The sequence below is a fragment of the Hippopotamus amphibius genome, chromosome 12 (assembly GCF_030028045.1).
Source record: "Hippopotamus amphibius kiboko isolate mHipAmp2 chromosome 12, mHipAmp2.hap2, whole genome shotgun sequence".
In the NCBI taxonomy this organism is placed as follows: Eukaryota; Metazoa; Chordata; class Mammalia; order Artiodactyla; family Hippopotamidae; genus Hippopotamus; species Hippopotamus amphibius.
In genome coordinates, this window is record NC_080197.1 from 37,765,839 (window position 1) to 37,791,418 (window position 25,580).

The 25,580-nt window shown below is 50.6% G+C and overlaps 3 protein-coding genes across 3 annotated transcripts; 2 read left to right on the forward strand and 1 right to left on the reverse strand.

Annotated features, from left to right (window-relative positions):
* Positions 1–2,858: 2,858 nt before the first annotated feature.
* CSTL1 (cystatin like 1) lies at positions 2,859–5,971 on the forward strand. Its single transcript, XM_057704084.1, has 3 exons — positions 2,859–3,074; positions 5,093–5,206; positions 5,888–5,971. Exons 1-3 carry the CDS (start codon positions 2,859–2,861, stop codon positions 5,969–5,971), a joined length of 414 nt encoding a protein of 137 aa, XP_057560067.1.
* A 4,510-nt stretch (positions 5,972–10,481) lies between these two features.
* On the reverse strand, positions 10,482–13,093 carry CST11 (cystatin 11). The gene is made up of 3 exons (XM_057704265.1): positions 12,869–13,093; positions 12,198–12,302; positions 10,482–10,565 (listed from the first exon to the last, which is right to left on the reverse strand). The coding sequence occupies exons 1-3, from the start codon at positions 13,091–13,093 to the stop codon at positions 10,482–10,484; spliced, it is 414 nt and encodes a 137-aa protein (XP_057560248.1).
* Positions 13,094–21,276: 8,183 nt separating this feature from the next.
* On the forward strand, positions 21,277–24,977 carry LOC130832502 (probable cystatin-16). The gene is made up of 3 exons (XM_057700817.1): positions 21,277–21,477; positions 22,591–22,702; positions 24,886–24,977. The coding sequence occupies exons 1-3, from the start codon at positions 21,277–21,279 to the stop codon at positions 24,975–24,977; spliced, it is 405 nt and encodes a 134-aa protein (XP_057556800.1).
* The last annotated feature ends 603 nt before the right edge of the window (positions 24,978–25,580 follow it).

Sequence of the window (25,580 nt, forward strand, 5' to 3'; positions counted from 1 at the left end):
CTCCTAGAGCCTAGCAAAGAACCCCGGAGAGGCAGGCTGCAGCTGCACAGCCCCCCACCCCCAATATCGTGCTGCTTCTCAAAAACCAAGACCCTATTTATTTATTTATTTATTTATTTATTTTTTTAGTTAGTGCCTATATTTTTAATTTTTATTCATTTATTTTTTAAATTTATTATTTTTTTGGGGGTACACCAAGTTAAATCATCTGTTTTTATACACATATTCCCGTATTCCCTCCCTCCTTCGACTCCCCCTCCACCTTCCCTCGAGTCCCCCCCATCCTCCCTGTCCCAGTCCTCTAAGGCATCTTCCATCCTTGAGTTGAACTCCCTTTGTTATACAACAACTTCCCACTGGCTATCTATTTTACAGTTGGTAGTATATATATGTCTGTGCTACTCTCTCGCTTCGTCTCAGCTTCCCCTTCACCCCCCGCCCCCCCATACCTCGAGTTCTCCAGTCCATTCTCTGCATCTGCGTCCTTGTTCTTGTCTTGTCACTGAGTTCATCAGTACCATTTTTAGATTCCGCATATGTGAGTTAGCATACAATATTTGTCTTTCTCTTTCTGACTTACTTCACTCTGTATGACAGATTCTAGGTCTATCCACCTCATGACATATAGCTCCATCTCATCCCTTTTTATAGCTGAGTAATATTCCATTGTATATATATATGCCACATCTTCTTTATCCATTCATTTGTTGATGGGCATTTAGGTTGTTTCCATATCCTGGCTATTGTAAATAGTGCTGCAATAAACATTATGGTACATGTTTCTTTTGGGATTATGGTTTTCTTTGGGTATATGCCCAGGAGTGGGATTACTGGATCATATGGTAGTTCTATTTGTAGTTTTTTAAGGAACCTCCAAATTGTTTTCCATAGTGGCTGTACCAACTTACATTCCCACCAACAGTGCAGGAGAGTTCCCGTTTTTCCACACCCTCTCCAACATTTGTTGTTTCCAGATTTTGTGATGATGGCCATTCTGATCGGTGCGAGGTGATACCTCATTGTGGCTTTGACTTGCATTTCTCTGATGATGAGTGACGTTGAGCATCTTTCCATGTGTTTGTTGGCCATCTGTATGTCTTCTTTGGAGAAATGTCTATTTAGGTCTTCCGCCCATTTGTGGATTGGGCCTATTTATTTATATGTGAACATTTTAACCTTTATTTTGAAATAATTTCAGACTTACAAAAAGGTTACAAGAATAGCGTAGTGTTCTCAAATACCCTGTACCCCGCTTCCCTGCATGCTGACATCCTACGCAACTCCAGTACAAGAGTGGAATCCCGGGAGTTAACCTTCTTACTAATGGAAGAAATGTTCACATATTGAGATAGGAGGTAGTCATTCTGGCGTGTACCTGAGTTGACTTGAATTTTCTGCTGATTAAAACAGCCTGTTTGTGGTCCATCAAACATACACTGCGCATCTGCTTTAATCATTAAAGAAAAGGGTGTGCTGTCCAGAAGTAAAGAATGTCTGAAGACAGAGCTAAATGCCTCCCTTTCAGGGAAGCCGATACTGGGACTCCTTTGATGATAAGACTCCCTTCTGTACTGACTCTGTGTACGTCTGATCCACTTTTTTTTGAAACCTTGGAGGAATGTATCCCTGACTTGCTTGATGTTCTTTGTTCTGAAAAGGTAATAAAACTGTGCTGAAAACCATGTTTCTTTGAAGCAGTTCCTCAGTGTTATCTGAGAGGTTGTGTCCCTGGCTAATGTCCTCAGTTTGGCTCAAATAAAGCTCTTTTCTATTCCTGGTATAGATTGGTTATTGATTATTTGTGTCAATAGTATTATGCTATTACTCTACAGACTTTATCCACATCTCATCAGTTGTCCTCCTAATGGTCTTTTTCTGGACAGAACAGCATTCAGGAGCCCACCTTTGTCTACAAGGTATGAAAGTTCCTTGCTCTGGTCCCTTCTCTGGGTCTTCAGTCTCTTGTGAAGGCTCCCAGCTACATGTAAAAGTCAATAAAGTTTGTATACTTGTCTCCTATTCATCTGCCTTCTTTCAGTTTAATTCTTAGGCCCAACCAGAGACCCAAAGAGCGGAGAGGAAATTTGCCTTCCCTGCACGGCAACTCCTAACCTTCAGGGGTCTGCAGGATTAACTTCTGAATAAGGCCCACAGCTCATTCCTCCCTCACAGAAAGGCTGGGGTTACCTCACAAAGCTCCGCTGGGGTCACACCAAGATGGTAAGAGCTGGCGCTGAGGCCTGCAGGTAGAGTGGGGTCCAGCAAGCCAAACTCCGTGGTAAGTGGTGGCAGAGAACCAGTGTCTAGAGGAAGCACGGAATAGTGGATGCTGGGCTGGACAGCTGGAACCCACTGTAGGTGAATGGAATGTACCCTGTTCTGTGTTCCTGATTCCTTGAATCTCAGTTTAAACATTACCTTCTCCATGGTCTTCCCCGAGCCCCACAAATGGCCCTTCTCTGTCTGATACACCAGCCCTTCTTTCCTGTGGGGTCTGTTCCGGGGGCTTTCTTCCTCACTGGGTGTGAAGGTAGTGAGAGGGTCTTGCCCACCTTGGTGTGTGTTTAGAAATCACACTTGCCTCAATCCCCGAAGAATGCAAGGGGTGAGAAAGGTGAACGAGCGGATGGTGGGTTGGGCAGCTGTGCAGGGAGGCTTCCCTGGCAGGTCCTCCGGTCAAGTCCCAGGCAGGCCCTGGAGGGAAGGGACTGGGGCCTCAGTCTCTGTTTCACCGCAGGCAGGCGTCTCCTGGGGAAGCCTGCGTTGGCGAGGGCTGCGGAGAGAGCGGGTGAGTGGACGAGGTTGGCATCTTTCTACCTGGAAGGTCCCGTGGAAAGGAGGCTCCTGAGGCCGCGGAGATGGGAGCTGGACGCTGCGGGAACCCTCTGCTGCTGCTGGCAGCCCTGGCCCTGGCAGCCAGGCTGGGTCAGTTTCAACAGTGGAATGGCTTCCAGGAGTCCATGAGCCTGAAGAACGTGAACTCCACCCTCAACTTCTTCATGGAGACCTACAATAACAACAGCAATGACTCCTACCTGTTCCGCATGGACAAGCTGCTCCGCAGTCAGGTGCAGGTGAGAGCGCGGGGGTGGGGCCTGGTGGGCACAGGTATGTCTCCCTGCAGAGGGGACCAGGGGGCGCTTCCCACCAGCGGGCACCATAGGGCTGCTCGGACCCGGAACCGCTTGGGCACCGAGGTTACTTTCTTTTGTTTAGAGTTGTTCCTGGAGCTTCTCAGCTGCTCTTTTGGGGGAAGAATTGCTTTCATTCAGAAATTTGCCAGAGGGGTGGCAAACGAGGATGGTTTTGTTTCCTTTATTATTCCTCTCGTTTGGCAAAATATGTGTCCTCTGTCAAGAGAACTATTGCTCTTGCACTATTGCTCTGTCAACAATCGTTTTCCCCTGTCCAGGGTTGTAAAATCTGAGTCTGAATGTTCTAGCTGTGTCCTTCCAAAACCCGGAATGACCCAGAGGGCCTCTAGCTGTGTTCTGTAGGAACCTGGAACTACACATCTTCTCTCGTTTTGTTTTACATGTGAAGTTTCTCTGAAGCTCAGCAATTGAAGGATAATAGAGGAAAGAAAAGACATTTAAAAACCACGTTTGTTGGTCTAACCTACCCTCCAGGTTAGATAGTAAACTGTATGAGCTAGGGCAGAGGCAATGATGCCCCTTTGTTCAATTAACTGGATTTGGGAAAAACAACTGACTAGGAGGAAAGAGCTCTGGCCAGAGAGAAGGGCGGTGGGAACAGAGAAGCCAGCAAGGGTGGGGCAGGGCGGGCGAGCAGTGCTAGCCTGACCCTGAGGGCCTCACCGGCCGTGCACAGCAGCCTGTCCGCCTGAGTCATCACGCACTCCTGCTGCGAGACGGCGGCACACGCGGCCCAGGACACTGAGGTGACATGGCCACAAGGTGGCGGCCATCCACCAAATTCTGCCCAAGTGGGCCTTTTCTCCCCCATTAGTCTCTGGGGTGAAGCTGGAACCCCAGGAGGCTACTTGTGTGGAGGTGGTCCTTTATCACTAACAGTTAACTGAGATCATTATTTACAAGCAATCTTTTGATGTCATTCAGCCGGATTTGTGGACAGAGCGGTGTGCCCCTGGGCAGCCGGGTGACCCGGGCCCAGGCCCCTGGGCAGTCCCGCACGTGCTGCTGTGTGACTGCGTCCGTGTACCTCACGGAAGGTAGGGAGGGGACGCAGCGGCCGTCTCTGCTGGGCGACCGGTCCCCCTTCTGGGTCTGATGCCCAGCTCCCCCTAATTGTGGGGTCTTGGTCCAGTGCCATCCGTACTCTCCAGGCCTCAATTTCCTGACCTGCAAAATGGGCAGGATAAGAGTGAAACTGCATCTGTGAAAACATTGTATCATCACGATTATTCCTGTTATTATTGAACAAACCAGTTCAGCAATGAATAAGAAAACACGGTGCACACTGAAATGTTAGTTAACTTTGTGGCCAGTGTTTTAGTTTCTTCTCACGTGCTGGGTGTGCTGAGGGTCCATGTGAAGCCTCTTGGCACCAGCTCTGCAAGCTCAATGGAGTCGTCCTTTGATGAAGAGCCAGGAGCCCTGCATCCTGAGGTCCTTCCAGTGGATGCCGGGACTGGGGCAGTGGTCCTGCCCCAGGTCCCTTCCCCTGCTGCTCTGCCCTGAGGCTTTCTGGGGGGCTGTCCTCCCGGGGGCCACCCTAGAGAATGCTCAGCCTTCTCACTGGTTTGACCACTGACTTTGGGACAAGGCGGAACCAGATGCGGCTTGATCCATGCGTTCTGAGGACCGTTGCACAGATCAGGGGGTACGATGGGGCTGCAGCCAAGTGGCCTCCCTGGTCCCAAGGATGCGAGGGAGACAGGTGAGAAGCCACCTGTGGCTACAGCAGTGTAGCTGGTACAGAGCAGTGACCGGGCTCTGCACACACTGCACTGACTGGGGGCCACTGGGTATCCTCCAGTCGGGAGAGGAGGTGGCTGAGCTCTGGGAACGGGGACAGAGGCTCCTGCGGCTCTTCACTTTCTGTCCCGGCTCCTCCTGGAGAGCATCAGCAATGCTTGGAGTCAAAACTAACAGCTTTTGCTTCTTGGTAGCTGACGACGGGCGTGGAGTACCTGGTCACCGTGAAGATTAGCCGGACCAAGTGCAAGAGGAACAACACGAACAGACTTTCATGCCCCGTTCAGAGCAAGAAGAAGCTGCAGAAGGTATGTGCTGGCAGCGGTCTGAGAAGGGGCTGCAATCAAGGGGGGGATAAACGTTTCACAAGCAAACACGACAGGATGTCGGAAGCTCTGGCAGCTGTGTGGCTGGGATGGAGAAAGGAGGATTTATGTAGCCCCAGGGCTGCCTGATGCCACTGGTGGTGCCCGGGGGGAGCGGGGAGAGGGGGTAGGGAAGCCCTCTGATTGGGTGTCTCCCCACCCCTCGCTGGCACAGCCTTGGTCCCGGGCCACCAGGCCACCGGACCCCTCGCCTGCCTGGCCCACTCCCTGGCCCTCAGGTGGAGGTGGCTTTACCTTCCTCGGGGACCTTGTTCTGCCTTCGTCTGCACCCCCAGTGCATTATCCAGTCACCTTGTCTCCCAACCTCCTCCTCCTGCTCCCTCCTGGCACCACTCCTGCAAGCTGGTAGGCCCAAGGGTCTCTCCCAGTGCCCGGCAGGTGCAGGAGGACTAGGCGGAGGAGCCCCGGGTGACATTCCTGTGCCGGCCTGGCCACCCCCCTTGCCCCCAGCATCTGTTCCCTGGGCTCGACCATGTGTCGGGCCTCAGCCTCAGTGCCTGGTCCAGGCTCCTCAGGCAGGGCAGGCGGGGCAGGGCAGAAACTTTTTGTTGCCTTCAAAAAATATTTCCCTGAAAGCTGATTGTTTTTTTTCTCCTTCCACAGAGTTTCATTTGTGACTTTTTAGTATACACTATCCCGTGGATGAACCATTACCAGCTCTGGAACAACTCCTGTCTGGATGCCTAGGTGCATTTGTCCAACAATCCCCAATGAAACCTTGGACGGCCGAGCTGTGTGCTTTGTATTGTAGAACCTGAAAGGCCCCTGTATCCCTCAGTCAGGGCCTCAGGATACACTCACACATGCATGCACACTCACAGCCACCCAAACCTCACACACATGCACTCACACAGCCATGAACATGGTTAATGGTCTTTAGGCGGCCAGTGCAGTTTGAGCAGAAAGTTGTTAACTCTTTGCGGGGAACTTATAACTTAGTGTCTCCTCTAGCCCACAGCTCTGAGGCTTTTCACGAGTCAGGCACATCCTGACTCTGGCCTGAGCTTGGAGAGCCCGGTTTCTGCCCCACACATGCACGCACAACTCTGTGACAGACACCCGTCTTTGTGAGTGTGTCGGGGTCCCCACGCCCACCCCCGGGCTCAGGAATTCACTAGGAGGACTCCCAGGACCTGGCAGGCATCCAGTCATACTCAGGGCTGTGATTTTTACAGCGAAGGACACAGGACAAAACCAGCAAAGGGAAGAGGCTTGTGGGGAGAAGTCCCTGAAACCAGGCACTGGTTCCAGGGTCCCCTCTGGGGCAGCCACACAGGACGTGCCTCATTCCTCCAGGAATTAAATGAAATGTGTGCCAGGGAAGCTCCCTGGGGACTCCGTGCCCTGGGATTTCACTGGAGCTGCTCACATAGGCAGCCTCTGCCCAGCATGTACTGAAATTTCAGATTCCCAGAAAGACGGCAGGTGCTCAGCATAAATTCCATTGTTTGTATAAACACTGTAGACCTAGTGAGGCCCTCTTATCATTTAGGGAAAGTTTTGTATCAGCACTGGGAACGGTTTACCATCCAAGTTCCCAGGCTCCAGCCAAGGCCGACTTTGCAAGCAGGCCTTTTCAAGGACCCCGTGTCTTGGGCTGGCCGTGGGATGTTCTCTGGACAGAGCATTCTCAAGCCACTCACAGGCTCACTGCTGGTGGAGTGAGACCCACAGTATCTTCCGTCATGTGACTCACAGGCGAGCAGAGAAGATGCGCCCTGGACCACACACAGGGAGCAGCTGTGGGAGGAGAGCTGCCCCCGGACCAGCTGGTCTCCTCCCAGGGAGCGGTCCTGCCAGCATAGGCATAATGGCAACTCAAGAGAGAGGGTTTCCAAAGGGGAAGAGTAAACACACAAGCCAGAAACCCACATTTGGCAGAGGGGCCTGAGACAGAGGGGAGGGTGGAGGTAAAGGGTTAAAGGTGGTGAAATTCTTGTGCCACAAAGGGGGCATCTGGAAGCATCTGGTTTTGCAAATCTGACATCTCCGGGGGGCTTCCCAGGGTCCTGGCGCTGCCTGCTGCCCTCACTAGCATAGCTGACAGCCCTGTGAAATGGCAGCTTACCCCCACATCACAGGCCAGGCGCCTCCAAAGGAACCTCCGTCCAGATCCTAACACCCCAGCCGAGGCTGGCCTGTTCGCTGAACTTCTAGAAATGGAATGTAAAGGGAGGTACACGTTCCCTCAAACTGGTAGAATATTGACACCTGTGGACCAAATTATATACCCATAATGTAACATCTAGAGCAACCACTAAAAATGATATGCAGAGGCACACTCGAAAACCATATAGATACGTACAAGTGGAATTCTCAAAAAAAATGTACAAGAAACTCACAAGAAGAATAAAGAAAACAGAAATAAAAAGGACAGAGAAGATAGAACAAATACGAGGGTGAGTCAAAAATTATCTACATTTATATTTAATATAACTCTGGTTATATTAAAACTTCTATAAATTCAACAGCCAGAGGGCAGATAATTTTTGACTCACCCTCACAGTAAAATAGACGTAAGCCCTGACATATTAATAATTACATGCATGGCACATACAAACCACATGTAAATTGTCTAAACAAGCCAATTAAAAGACAGAGATTGATACAGAGTGAATTAAAAAAGTGACCCAACTGTAGGCTGTCTACGAGAAACTTACTTTAAATATAACAATAGGTAAGTTGAAAGTAAAAAGGTGAAAAAGGTTACATTATGCAAACATTCATTGAAAATAGGAGACCCTGCATTAATATCAGATGAAGGTGACCTCGGGCAAAGACCATCACCAGGGATAGAGAGGAACATTATGATACATCCACCCTGGAAAAGTTCAGCAGTTTCTTTTAAAAAAATATCCTAAAATATACTTTAGCATACAACACAACAATTGCATTCCTGGGCACTGGAGAAACGAAAACTTAGGTCCACACATAAACCTTACGTGCTCTTACACAGATGCTTCTTTTGTAATAGCCCAAAACTTGAAAACAACTGACACACCTACAATAGGTGAATAGTTAACCGTGGTGCTGAGCGTGTCATGGAGTACCACTCAGCAGTTAAAAGGCACACACTACTGAGGCATGAAACACCTTGGATGGATCCCAAGGGCATTGTGACCAGTCTCCAAAGGGCACACACTGTCTGACTCCATTTACGCATGTTTGAATTGCCACAATAATAAAGATGGAGAAGTTACTCGTTACTGGGAGTTTGAGATGGTGAAGGAAAGGTGTGACTACAGAGGGATTAGTGCGGAATGTCTTCATGGTGGTGGCCACACAAATCTACGCATATGACAAAATGACACACATACACACTGCATGGTGTCAATTTCCTGCTTGAGATATTTTTATGTAGTTACGAAAGATGTAACCATGAGGGGAAACTAGATGAAGGGGACCAGAGACCGCGCTGTACGCTTTGTAACTTCCCGTGAATCGACAATTATTTCAAAATAAAAATTTCCAAAACCCACTGGGCTGAGAAATCCAGGATCAACGAGCACAAATGTCTTACCTTTCCTTTATTCTCCCCGCTCCTGCCCACCTCCAGACAAAGTAACCAAAGTGCCAGAAGAGAGTTGCATGGCTGATTAACATTAAATCGTGCTGTTACTGCCTGTATTCTTACAAATCACTGTTTGTGTGAATATTTGCTTTGTGTTAGGCATTGTGTCAAGCAACTTGCATGCATTATCATCATTAATCTTTGCAACTATTCCAAGAAATAGGTACTGTCATTCTCGTTTAAAGATGAGGAAGTTGTAGGTTAGCATTTTCCCAGACAGTTGGGGGAGGGGACTCTCATCTGGGCCCCACATGAAGCAGGGTCCTGAGGATTCCAGAACTTTCAAAGGGAGAGTGGAAGTTCAAAGACATTGTTCTTTCAAAACTCCAGCCTTCTCCAGCTAGTGGGGACACGGGTGGCCGCTGTTAGCTCACAATTCACCTGTGCCAAGTGTCCCATTGGTGTTCTGCCTGTGTCCTCTCACGTCTCATCCTTCTGAGCACAGCAGCTCCAGATGCCAACACCTGTGCCCCGTCACCTCTGGCTGCTTGCTGTGCCCTTGAGGTTCCAGGGAATTAATGCCCCTCAGGAGCTGCCCTGCAGCCTGTAACTGGAGATAAAGGCACCAACTCCCTCTCTCTGATAGTCAACAGATGCTGTGTGTGCCTGTGTGTTGGCCACAGAGTCCCTAGAATTCCCCTGCGATATTAAACCCCAAGGCTTTTGCCCGCACTCTTGGGGATGGGCTCGTCCTTTCTGTACTGGATATGAACGAGGACAGAGGTGACCCAGTGAACTGCTGGCACTTCAGACCACATGGAGGAAGTCAAGTGGAGAGCGGAGCCTGATGACATTATTTGAACCCCTGAATCAAGCTGATGGGCAGGGGATGCTTTCTCCTCATTGCTCACGTGACCTCTGTGTAAAGGCCGCCCCTTGAACGCGGCATTCCTGCTTTCTCTCTGCCCTTGGTCATTCCCCTCCTGGAGGAATTCATCAGATGGGTCTGTTTGGGAAGAATAAACGGGGCGTTCTATCCACGTCCTCCTCCTCCTACAGGTGCCCACGTTTTCCTTGCCAATTCTGGGAAAGGAATCCCTCTGGGAAGAGACCTTCTCTGGGCCAATGTTACTGATGCTGGGGGTGTGGGTCTAATTCTGGAGTTTGGTATCATGTCTCCCAACCTAGCTCTTACCAGCAACAGAGGCCCTCCTCTTTTCAACTACTTGCATTATTTCTCCTTGTCTCCCCTTGTTTCCCACTTTAGGCAAGGAAGATTCATCGGGCCCCTCAGAGATGTCATCACAGGCATTCTTGCCAATATCTCTTAGCTGTTCAGTTAAGTAGAGCATCTTCCCTCGTTCTCCTTCTCCCTTTTCTCATCTCCTTATTTTAAAATCTAAAGAATCCTACTTGATATGAGGATGATGTTGAAGGTCTGCTATCCTGCAGGTATCGACTATAAGGCCAATAATTATACGTGTCACCTCATTTGGATCCCCAAACTGCCCTAGCCTGGAAGACCTTCAGATCATATTATTATGAGCTGAAGAATTTTGGGGGAAAAAAGAGTGGAATCATAAACACTCGGAGCATTAAGAGCATAGGCTGACCAACATTTATTTTCTATATTGAGAGCTCCAGTTTCACACACAGTGATTGCATGCAGGCTGCACTCTGGGACACCTAGCCATCCGTGCAGTTTTTGGTCAGAATTTTATACTTTTCAAACCAGGGAATAACAAATACTGAGAAGAAGCAATCGATTTTCTGAAAAACACAACAAAACAAAATGTAAAAACAGATCAACATGCAGGGTGAAAATTTTGAAGGGGAAAGAAGAAGGTGTAAGACATGTGGATGGGGAAAATGACCCTGCCTCACCTGCCTCCAGTACACATGTGGGTCCACCTGTATTTTGGTTTCAATGATGTGATAATGTCACTGCTGAAACCACCCCACAAAATGTCCTTCTGCTCATGGTTAAAATTGGAGACTGGAAGTCAAGCGCCCCCCCCGCCCCCGCCCGCATCACCGTGGGAACGACTGACTCTTCCTCTTCTTTTCTACACCTGTGCTATTCACATCACACTTACCCTCACTTGGCTCCCTCCCTCTCTCCCTCCTCCCACTCTCCCACCTCATCCCTCCTGCTTTCTTTCACCTTCCTCCCACCCAATCCATCACCTCTCCTTCCCTCCTCCCATCCTTCCTTCCTTCCTTCTTTCCTTCCTTCCTTCCCTCTCTTCCGTCCACCCGTCATCACATCCTCTCCTCCCCCTCCCTGTTCTCTCCCAAGACCCCTTTCTTTTCCACCTCCCTCTTCTCTCACGATGAAAGATCAATCAACATGGTTTGCACAGTATTATCATTTTATAGTGTGATTTTGCTCTCCTGCTCTTCATTGGAAAGCCCAGGGCAGGGGTAAGGTGGGAGGATAAGTATTAACATTTCTCCTAAAGTAGAATTCAGAGTACTGACTCCACAATTTAATATCTCACAGTGATGAGACTCTCTAAGTTTGCTTTACTGTTATCATCAATTATTCTTTTCATAGATTTCATGATCTTCTTCAGGGAAGAACCAAAAAAAGTCTAACATGCTAGGTTTTGAAGACTTCTCCATGGAGGGGGGAGCCCAGGGATGGACATGTGTTTGTGTTGAGAACACCCAGGCCATTAGCACTAGGGTGGCCACGGAATCTATGAACAAAACCAGGATACGTTGTAAGCAGATGGGCTTGCTATTAACAATGACGTTGAGACCCTGGGCACGAATCAGGACTGTTCCAGGCAAGGTGGGTCATGTGATCACCCTCATGTTAGTTCCTGTGGGTAAACAGCAGCTATTTGCAGGGGCTGTAGGACCTGAGATCTTCAAGGCCCCTGAGCACATGGTCCCTCCCGAGGTACGTGTGTGGGTGTGTGTGATGGTCCACCACCTGCACTGATGATGGCCCAGACACCCTCCCCGATGTGACAGCACTGGGTGGGGGCCACGCCCCTGCTGGGGAGGTGGTTCCTCATTGGGTCACGTGCCTACAGGCTTGTCCCCTCCCTGACCCACCCCACCACTGGCTGAACTATTTCTGAGCCCGTTTTCCCATCTCCTCCTCCTTTTTGCCTAAACACGGCTGGGTGAGAGCAATAGAGTTTGTAGCCCAGTGATTGTGTGTTCACATTCAGATATTCAGTGGGTGCACCAGCGAGGTCCCCTGGGCTGCTAGAGTATTATTATAATCAGCTACCTCCCTTGGGCCCAGAGGGCACCCCCACCCCCCAACCCTGCAGCTCAGCCACCTCTGCTTTTCCCTCTGCACCCCCCAACCTCCCCATCATTCTTCCAGTGACAAAGGAGCAGAGCACGGAGCAGTGAGCTCTTCCTGGGTGACGTGCCCAGTACCTTGTAGAGCTCCCCTTCCTGGAAGGAGCAGTTGTTTGCCTCCATCCTGAGGCAGACCGTCCGCTGCATCTCCAGGGTTACGTGATACTCCATGTGGTCGGTCAGCTGTGGGAGGCAAGGACAGGGGATAAAGGACCTCTTCTCCCTTCTCTGCAGCTTCTAGGGGTGGGAACTCCTTGAGTGGCACCCCAGGTCAAGGGCCCACCCTGCACAGACCCGAGGGCTCCCCCTCACCTCCCTGTCTGCCATTTGAGCAGAATTCCCCAGAAGCCACTCTGTGGGCAAAGTCACCCTTGAGTGACCCACATGATGCTAATGGTTTGTAAAGGGCAGAGAGCAGCAGCCTAGGCTCTGAGGGCCAGCCCGTCTCAGCTGTGGATCCTGGCCCTGCCGCCCCATGTGGAAACAGCCCCCTGACATGCCCGCGTGTGGTGCCCCTGTCGCCCAGGAGACCCCTCACCCGGGGGCCTCAGGTGACTTGGTTCCTCGGGCCAGGATGTGGAGCCCTGGTCCTGGGTATCGGTTAAGCGGCTCCACTTCATCCTCTCCAGGGGATTTCTGCTTCTCTTAAAACACCCACTTTAGACTAAACAAGGCTGAGTTCACGTGTGTGGTTGCCCCAAGCCCGGCGGGGAAGGGGGGGGGTTGTGTAGGGGGAGGGGGACACTGACCCTCTCCAGGACCTTGAGGACACGCACGATCCGGAAGTTGTAGGTGTCTTTGCTCTTCTTGTTGAAGTCCTCGGTCACAAAGTCCAGGGTGTTCTCCACGGTAGGATCTGACACGGGCACCTCTTGGACACGTATGAAGGTTTTCTTCCTTGTTTGGTAGGTGAGGGCCACCAGGGCCCCCACAATGGCCAGCAGCAGCCGGGGGCCCTGCCGGGGTCTGGCCATTGTGGCTTGTCCTGCCAGGGCCACTCTGCCCAGCCGGATTTAAGGCGGCCAGGGGACACCCACGCGTGTCCTCCTTCCTGGTGATGTGCAGCCGAGCCTGCCGGGACAGCAGGGCAGACTCGCGTCCTCCTCGCAGGCCTCTGCGTCTCACATGCACACACCCACTGAACCTCCCCTCTCTTTGCTGGGGTGGGGGTGCTGCTCTCTCAGCAGCACAGACCCTCCTGCTGCCCGAGCATCTCTGGGTGGGAGCCAGGCTGGGGGTTTCAGTTCACAGAGCTCAGCCCAGCCGGGCGGTGGGAGGCCTGGAGCGGCAGGAAGCAACGGGGATGCGGGGGAGCTGGCTCCCAGGGCAGTGGAGTGAGACGGAGCCCTGAACACTGCGTCCTCCTGTCCCCGTGATCCTCCTCGGACTTTCCTCTGGTCGTCCCCTCCCTACTCCCTGGGCTGCCCGGGATGCAAGCTGCCCCACAAACCCAAGCCTTGGCGTCTTCCTCCTGCTAATATTTCTCAACTGTGGGAGGTACCTGGGCCTCCTCGGAGAAGCTGATGCTCCCCAGAAAACAGAGGGTGTGTCCCGTATGGGACGCTTGCGGGCATGGTCACAACGTGGCTCTGTGTTCACATCCTGCTGTCCCTGTGGATGGGCCGGCTGCACTATCCATCGCTGTGACCCTCTGTGGCACACGGACCACACAAGCAGCCTCGGTCCAGCACGAAGGGGCCAGGGCCTTCAGATGCCCAGAGCCTGCAAGGCACTTGGAGCTGCCCTCCTCTATCCCAGAGTCCTGCCTGGGGGAGGGAGAGACAGCTTTTCTATCTTTCTCCCCTGCCCTCTGTCTGCCCTGCCTCCCGTCTCCCCACCTGCAGGTCCTAGACCTTCCTGGTCTGGACGAGGAGAGGAAGGGGAGAGACTGGGAAGCTCTGGCTGCAGGGCTGCCACCCTGGCGGGATTCTGCGGGGAGCTGACTGCTGCGCGGGTCCCTTGCTGCTTCTCCCCCAGCCTCCACGGCAGTGACCTCTCCTCTCTTGGCAGCTGGTTAGTTTCCTGTGGCTGTGGTGACAAGTGACCATCAACAGTGGCTTAAGACGACACACATTTACCACCTCACAGCTCTGGAGGGCGGAGGTCCTAAAATCACGGTGTGGGCAGGGCTGCACTCCTTCCAGACGCCCCTGCATTTCTCAGCCTGGAGACCCCTCCTTCATCCTCCCAAACAAAAATATCAACATTCGCCATGGGACGTAAATAGGATAGTCTCATAATACAATTTTCAAGTGCCCAGGATACAATCCAAGATTACTCAGCCTGTAAAGAACCAAGAAAATTTCTCTCTGTTGAAGAATTCCCTTAGCCCTTCTTTTATTTTATTTATTTATTTTTAAATATGTATTTATGTATGTATCTATGTATGTATGTATGTATGTTTTGGCTGTGTTGGGTGTTGTTGCTCTGCGCAGGCTTTCTCTAGTTGCCAAGAGTGGGGGCTACTCTTTGTTGTGGTGTGAGGGCTTATCATTGCAGTGGCTTCTCTGGTTGCAGAGCACGGGCTCTAGTCGCCCGGGCTATAGTAGTTTTGGCACAAGTGCTCAGTAGTTGTGGCACACGGGCTTAGTTGCTCCGCGGCATGTGGGATCTTCCCGGACCAGGGATGGAACCCATGTCCCCTGCATTGGCAGGCAGATTCTTAACCACTAGCACCACCAGTAAAGTTCCCCTTAGTCCTTCTTTTATAGCCGGTCTGTTGGCAATGAAATACCTTAATCTTTCCTCATCTGATAACATCTTTATGTCACTATGATTCCTAAAATATATTTTCCCTGAATATGGAATTTCAGTTTGGCCATTCTTATCTTTCACAATTCAAAATCCTGTTCTACTTCCTTCTAGCCTCTGTGTTGCTGGTGAGAAATCTGCAGTCATTCAAATCTTTATTATTCTGTAAATTATGTCTTTTCTCTAATGGCTCTCAGGTTTTTTCCTTTGTCTTTCATTTTCAGCAGTTTGATTATGATGTTCCCTGATGTGAATTTCTTGAAACTTATTTGTTTTGGGGTTCACTGAGCTTCTTAAATCTGTGTCTTTGATAAATTTGGGAAAGTCTCAGCCATTCTCTCTCCTCCTCCTCCCCTTCCCCCCTTCTTCTTCTTTTTCTTCTTCTGCTTCTGCTTCTTCTCCTGCTTCTCCTGCTTCTGCTTCTCCTGCTTCTTCACCTTCTTCTCCTTCTCCTTCTTTGCCACAACACTTTCTCCTCTCCCTCTGGGAGTCCAATGACATGAAAGACTTTTTGATATTGTCCAATAGGCTGCTGAAGCTCTACTCATGCTTTTTAATGTTTTCTTCCTCTTTAGTGTTCACAATGGATAATTTCTATTGATCTATCTTCAAGTTCACAGGTCCTTTTCTCTGACATCTTCAGTCTGCTCTTGAGTTCATCCAATGAGATTTTTATCTTGGTTTTTGTATTTTTCCAGGTTATCAGTAAAATTCCCATTTGGTTTTTGTGGGTATTGTCTATTTCTTACTAATAGTTCCTATCTTTCCAGTCTTTGAAGGGTGCTTACCCTGCATGGAGCCTCTAGATAATAGCTGCTTTAAAGTCTTTGTCAGATATTTCCAACAACCGAGTTATCTCAGCATCGGCATCTATTGATTGTTTTTTTCCCAGAAAAGCTGAAATTTTCTTGATTCTTCACATGTTGAGTAATCTTGGGTTGTATCCCTGGCATTTTGAAAATTGTGTTATGAGGCTCTGTATCTTATTTATGTTCTTTGGGGAATGTTGGTATTTTTGTTTCAGCTGGTGGTTCACCCAGCTGCGTCCAGGGTGCAAATTCTGATCAGCCTTCTGTGGGTTGTGGTTTCAGCGTCAGGTCAGCTCTGTGTCAGCCCTCTGCAGGGCTGTTTGGGTCTGCACATGTGTGTCTTCCAGCGGCTGGGCTAGCTGGGTGGTGGCCTGTCTCTTCCTTCAGTTCACGTCTTCCGGGTGCCATTAGGGTAAGACCCGCACTCGTGCTGTTCAGGTTCACTTTCCTGAGCTCCCACCATCCCTCTGGTCCTTTCTGGTTCCCTGGAACTTCCCCACCTTGCTCAACTTTGCAGGCCCACATCTACACCCAATTCTGGGGCCACAGAGCAGGAGAACAGAGACAGGAAAAAGCAATATAGGTTTGTCCCCCCGTCTCAGAACCACGGCTGCTCTGATCAGGGACAGAGGCTCCCCCCACTCAATATTTATGTGTCTGAAGTGTCTGCCGTCCCTGCTCTGCTGTCAGTGCTACCACCACGGACCTCACGGGGGCTGGGGTGGGAGAGGACTAAGGGGAAAAAAGACAGAACTTGTCCCCCGTCCCTGGGCTTGCGAGCTCCCCATCCTACTCCTGGAGGGCTTCTCCCGGACCTGTCAGCTCAGCCCCGGCTACATACATGGGGACGGGCACGCCTGCCCCACCCCCAGGCTGTGATGGGGCATCGGGAGGTGTGTGCCTGCCCTCCCCTGAACACTTCCAAGAAGCCCCCATTCTCCCCCCACAGGGAGAGGAGCAAGGGCCAGAGGCTGGGCCTGTGCAGCCATCCTGCCCCAGGACATTGCCAGACAAGGGACAGGGCCAGCCCCCGGAGGACAGAGCAGTGCCAGGCGAGGGACAGGGCCTGCCCGTGGGGGACAGAGCAGCAGAGCGAGAGCGACTCGCCGTGCCTTCCAGCAGAACCAGGTGCTCCCCGGGCCTCCTAACATGTGCCTGTGCTTTGCCTGAGGTTTCTCTGGCCCCAGGGCACACGTTGCCACCAGTGGGACTGGCCAAAGCAGCAGGCGGTGAAAGTAGCCTCTATACACGACAGACAGGAGCTGGGGACTCAGTACCCCCCTCAGGTGGGCCCCCTAGAGGCACATGCTCCACATTGTGTCCCAGGAGCCTCTGTCGCCAGTGTCACCTGCTCACCAGCATCCCTGGACTGGCTTCCCTCTCCCACTCTCACCGTGAGCCCTGAGCGCCACCAGCACTGTGGGGCTTCCACCTGCTTGAAGAAGGCTGGCCTGAAGCTCTGCTCAGGGGCACCTCTGATGGCCTGGGGACTCCGGCCAGAAATGCCCTCACGGAGCTCTGCTCCCCTTTCCGTGGAGGTAGCACTGGTCTGTACTTAAGGCACCTCCAGCCACAACAACATGTGATTCTGTGTCAGGAGCAGCAAGGTACGTTCCCATTGCTGGATCAGGGATGGTGGTCCCAGGATGACCCAGGCACACCCCTGATGCAGCTGGGGTCTCCCAGGGCAGGGACAACCCCATCCTGCTGGGCGCATCTCCCCCTTCTGATCCATCTCCGCGCACCGAAGGGACTGATAGGCCCCAGTCCTGCTGTGTTTTGAAAAATAGGTTTCATTTTAAAAGAATCTCAAACTTAGGGAAATGCTGTAATTATAATGCGAGGAAGTGTTTCCCCTGAGATGTCGGAGAGGAAGCTGCCAATGTGATGCCCATCACCCCCAGCGTGTTAGTGAGTGAGGCCCATACACAGGTGGGTCCTCCTCTCCAACCACAGTGCAGCCAGGGGATCCCCCTGCTGGTCCTCAGACCCATCTGGTATCAGGGGACATACATACCCCCCACCTCAGCCAGTGACTGAGCACCAGGACATGGAAGCACCTTTCCTGTCAAAAGTTCCTGTAGAAAAAGATGTACTGATCGTCTTCCATCTGGAACGGTCAGTCTTTCATTGACTGCATGACCTGGATGCTGGCGATTTTTTTGGGGGGGGGTTCTGTTTGTTTAATTTTTTAATTTGTATTTATTTATTTTTTTCGCTGCGTTGGGTCTTCATTTCTGCACGCAGGCTTTCTCTAGTTGTGGCAAGCGGGAGCTTCTCTTTGTTATGGTGCATGGTCTTCTCATTGCGGTGACCTCTCTTGTTGCAGAGCACGGGCTCTAGGCATGTGGGCTCAGTAGTTGTGGCTTGAGGGCCTCGTCGCTCCGCAGCACATGAGATCTTCCCGGACCAGGGATCGAACCTGTGTCCCCTGCATTGGCAGGCGGATTCTTAACCACTGCGCCACCAAGGAAGTCCCCTTGATGTTTTTGAAGGGTCATTATTTTGTAGAGTTTCCCTAAATTTGTGTTTCCCTAATGTGCACAGTAGCCTGGCACCATGGCCTGTGCTCTCTCAGGGCAGAGGGTGGTCTGTGCATCTCTCCTGTCTGTGCCCACTGGCCTCAGTGAGTGCACCCTCTCATCCTGCACCCCCCGACATTGCCCAAGGCCCCCTACCAGCCCTGCTGCCCCGAGAAACAGCAGCTCTGTTCTTCCAGCAGGTTGTTGGCCAGCTGTCCTGTTTCCTCCCAACTTCTGAAATAGTTACAATCAGACCCGCTGAGGGTTAAGGACTAGGCATGTCCTGTAGTCGCATATTTAGTCACAGGTCAATCATCCCAGGGACAAGGTCCGAGGTATAGGATGAGGCAGGAAAGCAGAGGCCTGCTGGCCTTGGTCTGCTCCTCGGGTTTTTGAACAGCCTTAGCCAGCAACTCTGTCTTTTCTATCCACCATGTTCTCTTTCAGCAAGTTTCCCTATGATGTTCACAATGGAATTTTGCCAGATGCTGGGGAGAAATGCCACTGGAGAAAAGGCATCTTCTTTGCTTTAACTGGAGGAACAAAACTTGGGGTTCAGAACCTGCCAAGGAGAAGGGTTGTGGTAAATATCCCAGGATTTCAGTTGAGATCATGAAGGGCTGCATCCTATGAACAAAAGGATTTCAACTGGAAATAGATCATTCTCAGAAGCCCCACTTTGAATTTTCAAAGAACTGAAATCAAATAGGTAACAACCTAGAATTCTATAGCCAGCAAAAATATTCTTCAAAATTGAATGCAAAGTAAAAACCTTTCAGACAACCACAAAGGAAAGAAATCTCAAAAATTTTGAAAGATTGACATGGTTCGTAGTATGTTCTCTGTTCACAGTAGACAACTTCAAAAAAAACTTAATGTGAAAACCTCTAGCTGCCCATAAATGTAGCAGTAGAATTCTAAATAATCCAGGGATTAAAGAAGAAATCATATAGGAAATAAGAAAATACTTTGAATTGAAGGATAGTGAGCATATGACATAGCAAATCTTTTGAGATGCAGCCAAAGCAGGGCTTAGAGGAAAACTTATGGTCTTAAAATTCATATACTCAAAATAATGGGAGGAGAGAGGAAGGAGACTTGGCTGAACCCCTAGAACAAGGGGCTTCCATGGAAATAGAATTGTTTAGTGAGAAGACAGCTTTTTCCATAAGCTAAAACAATAGCCACCCCCCCTCCCCCAAAATCCTTAAGGGAGTTCTTTAGTGGGAGGGGAAATGAGCTCTGTGGAAGAAAAGTTATGTTGAGGGAGTGAAGTCCAACAGAAGAGTATGGATGTTGCTAAGTCCAAGTAAATAGTGACTGTGCAAGAAACAATTATATTGTCTTACGGACTTCCAAATATGACAACAATAACACACAAGGCAGAAGTGAGGTTAAGAGCAACAGTGTTCCCACCATCCTTGAAACTGAATCTACAGTAGATTCAATTAAGTCAGTGGTGCTCATTACAACCCCTTGAGTTACCACTGAGCGAAGAGAAATAAGGGCAAATATAGCCATTGAGAGGAAAAAATGGAACAATGAAAAGACCATGAATAATCCAAGAGAATGAAAGAAAGGAGAAAAGAAGGAACAGAGACACCTGAGATGAAGAGAAAACACACAGTAAAATGGTAGATTTGAACCCGAATATACTGATAATGATCAGTAGTAAGAGTCATCACAAATGGGATAAATTCTCCAAATAAAAGAATGTTAGATTGATTTAAAAACCTACACGCTGTTTACAAAGACACATCTTAATTATTAAGATACCATCTGCAAGTAAAAAGATGGATAAAGATACTAAATGAAAACGCTAATGAGAACGTTGCTGATATGGCTACTCTGATGTCAGACAAAGCTGACTCCAGAGCAAGAGCATCACTTGGATGCAAAGGTATCATTGATGAGGATAAAATGACCTAACAGTTCTGTTTGTACAAGCACTTAATGACAGAGTCTCAAATGAATACAGCAAGAATTATGAGAAAAGACTAAAATCCACAATCATAATCACAGTGAGAGATTTTAACACATTTCTCAGTAACGAACAGTAAAACAGACCAAAACCCAAACCCAAACCAAATAAAACTCAATAAAACGAAACAAAGTAAAGAGAGTCAACATGTGGAAGGTTTGGTCACATGGGTGACCTGAGATACGTCAATACTTAATTCTGCACCTGAAAAATGCAGAACATACAGTCTTTTCAAGAACTTGTGGGGACTTCATTGGCAGTCCAGTGGTTAAGACTTTGCCTTCCAATGCGGGGAGTGCAGGTTCAGTCCCTGGCTGGGGAGTTAAGATCCCACATACCTTGTGGCCAAAAAACCAAAACACAAAAGAGAAGCAATATTGCAACAAATAAAACAAAGACTTTAAAAATGGTCCACATCAAGAAGAAGGAGAAGAAGGAGAAGGAGAAGGAGAAGAAGAAGAAGCAGCTGTGTAATATTAGCCATAAAACAAATCTCAATAAATTTCAAAGAAGAGAAAGAATGTTCTCTGACTGTAGTGGACTGGACATCGATAAAAGAAAAGACGATTAGGAAATCAACTATGGCTAGTAACTCCTATCAGGGCAGTGATAAGGACAGCTCCTCCTAGACACCCCACTGCTGGCTGCACACCCCTTACTCCCCTGGGCCTGGCTGGTCGTGTTGGCTCCAGCCAAGGTCGTAGGCAGGCTTGGCTTCCTGGAGCTCCCAGGCAATCACATGACTCTGGCAGTCAGGGCCCTGAAGGAGTGGGACCCTCCCAGGATGAAGCCCTGGAAATGAGGGGGACAGACCCTACTGTGTGAGTGTCCCTGTATCCAGGTTCTCTGTGACGGGGTGGGATGTGACCCCCTGCTCTGCCTCTGGTTCCAGCAGGAGGGACAGAGACGGGATGCAGAGGAGGAGCTGGGCAGAGGCACCTTCAAAGCAGGAGGCCAGCAGTGGCGTGGCTGCGTGGGGTAGGGCTGCGTGGGCTGTGGGCTGTGGGCTGTAATCTGTGGAGGAAGGACCCCACCCTCACTGGCAACGCCCTCCTCGCCCCCACCACCTGTCTTTTATGCTGATACCAGACAGCATGTTCCTGAAGGCAGCTCTGCTTCTGGGGCTCTCTGTCGTGGACATTCATGTCTGGACCATTCAAAAGGAATTCGTGGACATTAGTACGGACCACGATTATTTTTCAATGTCTGTGGAGTTCGCCCTGGCTTGGTTCAACAGTGGCAACAAGGAAGAGCACGCCTACAAGCTGCTGGAGGTCAGGCGAGCCCAGAGAAAGGTGAATGGCAGTTATGCGCCCAGACTGCCGGATGGCCAGCCCCGAGCCAGCCCGGGGCAGCAGGGCTCTGGTGTGAGGCTCCCCTGCTGCTCAGACTCCTGAAGGGGCTGGAGGCTGGCACCCTCCCTGCTCAGACGGCCCCGGCTTCCCTCATAGGCCCTCACTTCCTGACCAGCTGGCCTTTCACTGGGCTGTGTCCCAGCCCTGGACTCAGGGAGGCCGAAGGCCCCTCGAGCATCGCTGTGGACTCAGCTGAGCCCCCTATGCCCCACCCCAAGCCTGTCCTCGCCCAGGGTCTGGCCAAGGTGCAAGGGGCTCGGGGGTGTATGTGTGTGTGTGTGTGTGTGTGTGTGTGTGGTGTGGCTGGTGGTGTCAGCTGCAGGCATTCCTGAGCCCCCAAGGAAGCCAGCTTTCTAGACAATTCCAGGTCAGAGCTGTGCTCCTCCCCATGGAGGTTTCTGGCTACAGGCCTCTCTGTGTTTGAGTTCTTCCGAGTTTTCACGACCTCTCTGTAGGGGATGAAATCCTCTCTTGTGATAGCTTCTTAGAGAAGCTGAGGCACACACAGAGCAGCAGCCGGTTCACAGACATCCACCTGGTTGAAGGTTTGCCAGGTGAGCCCTTTGGTGCCGCAGCTGCCCCAGGAGAGACAGAGCGTCCAGCCCCCAGGCTCCCATCCTGGTCTGGATGCTGCCCCCTGAGGGACAGGGCCGCTCTGACGGCGGCTCAGTGGACGAGCATCCCTGTCCCCCTCCTAAGCAGCCGAGCGATGCCCTCCGTGTGTGTGGCTGATGCGACTGAGAGCTGGGTCTCGTGTCAGGTGTGCTGTGTGTGTGCTCTCAGTGCTGGGCCCTCCCTCCTGTGACCACCCCTCTCCCCCACTGCCACGTACTGGTGCCGTGGTTCCTGGGACCAGCCGTCAGGAGGATGGTGACAGCAGAGAGCTGCCATTCCAGACTGCTGGAGCTGCACTCAGGGACATCTTTTTGTTGTTATGTGCTTGCAGAGAAATTGCACATGGTTTGTGTGTCCTGTTCATATGCATATTGTAGTCTTTTCCCCACTTTTCTACTGAATTCTCTGCCTTTCTTTTTTCTGATTTCTCCTTCACAGAACTGGACAATGATATTTTTAATGGACCTGGACCTGGGCCGCACAATTTGTAAAAAACATGATGAAGACATTGACAACTGCCCCTTGCAAGAAGGCCCGGAAGAGAAAAAGGGTTGAGAGTAAAATCAACCCAAAGCATCACAAATCTGAGAAGGAAAAATCATATCAAGGGGGGTGTGTTAGGAAAACCCGAAGCTCCCACGTGTCTCCTTATTTCCCACACAGAACACCTCGCTCCTGATCCTCCTGGTCACCAAATGTGTGGGGTTTTTCCCCACCAAACAACTATCTGGGACACCCCACCCACTCAGATGCCAGTGGCAGGGAGTAGGTCCCCACGTTGCCCACAACTTCTGTCCAATTTGATCACAAACCAGAGGCTCCCGTCTCCCTCTCTTCAGGTTTGATTAATTTGCTAGAGGGGCTCATAGAACCCAGGGAAATACTTATGTTTCCCATCTTGTTAAAGAATTTGGGAAAGGAAACAGATGAATAGCCCGATGCAGAGATACACAGGGCGAGTGGGGGAGGGTCCTGCACACAGGAACTTGAGGATCTAGGTGCATCACACCGTTCCCCTGTCCAATATGTGAATGTGTTCACGCACATGGATGCTCTGAATGCCACACTATTGGGATTTTAGGGAGGCTTCCTCACGTAGACATGACTCTCTCCAGCCCCGTCATTGGTTATCATCAGTCTTTCTGATGACCAGTCCCCATCCAGGGGCCCATCCAGAGTCACCTCAATAGAACAAAACATGCTCCTGGTGTTCTTATCACTTAGAAATTTACAAGGGATCCAGGTGCTCTGTGCCAGGAATCTGGGCAGAGACCAATATACAGATTTTCTTTATCTCATGGCATGCCGAGGGGAGCGGGCTAGGGAAGTCTTTAGGGATGACTGTGGGGCAGAACGACAGGTCCCGGCCCCTCCCCACCAGGTCCCAGGTCTACCCGTGGACGGAGATGCTCCCAGCACAGCAGCAAGCTGGGCCCTGTGCTCACAGCCCGGCTGGCCCACCAGAGACCCCCACAGACCCCCACGGGCCCTTCCCTCCTGGATGGAGCTTCCCTGGGTGCCAGCCTCCAGCTTCCTGAGACCTCAGGTTCCGGCAGACGCTGTTCTCCCCAAGGGCCTCTCCTTCCTTTGCCTCAGTTCCTCTGGACCAGGAGGACTGTTTAGTTTGCTGGTCACCCCACTCCTCCCTTTGGTCCCCTTGGCGGCAAGGACGAGTCCTGTCTGTCAGTCCTTGTGTCCTCGCCCTGTGAGCTGACATCTGGTCCATTGGACTGAAACCTTGGGGATGGGCCTCCATCAGGCAGATGCCCTCAGTGGGGCTGGGGTCCCCCCAGACCCCAGCCTTGGGGCGGCCTCTCCTCGGGGTGGGTTTGTAGCTGCTGCTGGCTGGGTGGGTGCCATCTGGGCCATCTGCTGGGCAGCCTGCTGGCTCCCCCAGAGCTCACAGGGCAGAGACCCTGCAGGCAGCATCATGTGTCCTGGGCGGGGGGACCCTGAGGGGCAGGTGATGGCCCCACCAGGCCCCCTCTCTGGAGCCCCTGCCTTGATGGCTAAGACTTGAGCTCTGGAGTCCGGCCCCAAGCCACTGTTTGATTCTGCTTTTCTTTCCTCTTTAGTTTTTTTTATTTTTTTTAACTCTTTATTGGAATATATTTGCTTTACACTCTTGTACCCGTCTCTGAGGTACACCAAAGTGGCCATCAGCAAAAAATCTAGAAACAATAAATGTTGGAGAGGGTGTGGAAAAAAGGGAACTCTCCTGCACTGTTGGTGGGATTGTAAGCTGGTACAGCCACTATGGAAAACAGTTTGGAGGTTCCTTAAAAAACTAAAAATAGAACTACCATATGACCCAGTAATCCCACTACTGGGCATATACCCAGAGAAAACCATAATCCAAAAAGAAACATGTACCATAATGTTCACTGCAGCACTATTTACAATAGGCAGGACATGGAAACAACCTAGATGCCCATCAACAGATGAATGGATAAAGAAGATGTGGCACATGTATACAATGGAATATTACTCAGCCATAAAAAGGAATGAAATTGAAGTATATGTCATGAGGTGGATGGACCTAGAGTCTGTCATACAGAGTGAAGGAAGCCAGAAAGAGAAAAACAAATACTGTATGCTAACACATATATATGGAATCTGAAGAAATGGTACTGATGAAACCTCTTTAGTTTTTAATGCACCCTGAGTGCCTGTTAAGTCCTTCTTGCTAGGCACTCTCATTGTTTCATTGTTGTGATTTTCTTTCTTACCTAGAATTACTTTTTCAGGTGAGCTGCACTTTCACTGTGGACTCATGGCCGTGGTTTACCCAGTTCACCCTCCTGAACAGCACCTACCAGCCATGATAGGCCAGCACCCACAGCAGTTCCTTTTTCCCTGGAGCATGAGGGTCTGGAGTCCTAGGGCTGCATGGCACCAGAGCAATTAAAGGCATCTCAGAGCATGTTCTGGGTCCCTGTCAGTTTTGCATTCTCCCTGATGGTTTGTTTCCATGGATGTTGCTGCCAGTGACAAATGATGGAGAGTTTATCACTGTTCTTCTCACCGTGGCTGCAGGTGCAGAGTGCTGAGTCAGTCAACTCCTCAGCTCATGGGAGGGTGCCCTTCCTGGTTCTCTCAGGGCCTTCACGGTTGGCGTGTGTACACATTCATTCATTCATGTAGTCTCCATTTGTCCATCATCTGTCCATCCAGGCATCTGTCTATCATCTATCCATCCTTCCTTCCATCCATGTATCCGTCTATCATCCATCCATCCTTCCTTCCATCATCCATGTTTCCACCCATCATCCATGCATCCACTCTTCCATTCCTTTGTTCATTCATCCTCCAATCTTTCCAGCCCCCATCCATTCCACTCAAAAGGAACCCGGACAGTTTTGGCAGGTGACAGCCACCTGTGTCCCTTCTGAGTCCATCTCTGAGGCCAGATTCACAGTGGGTGGCTC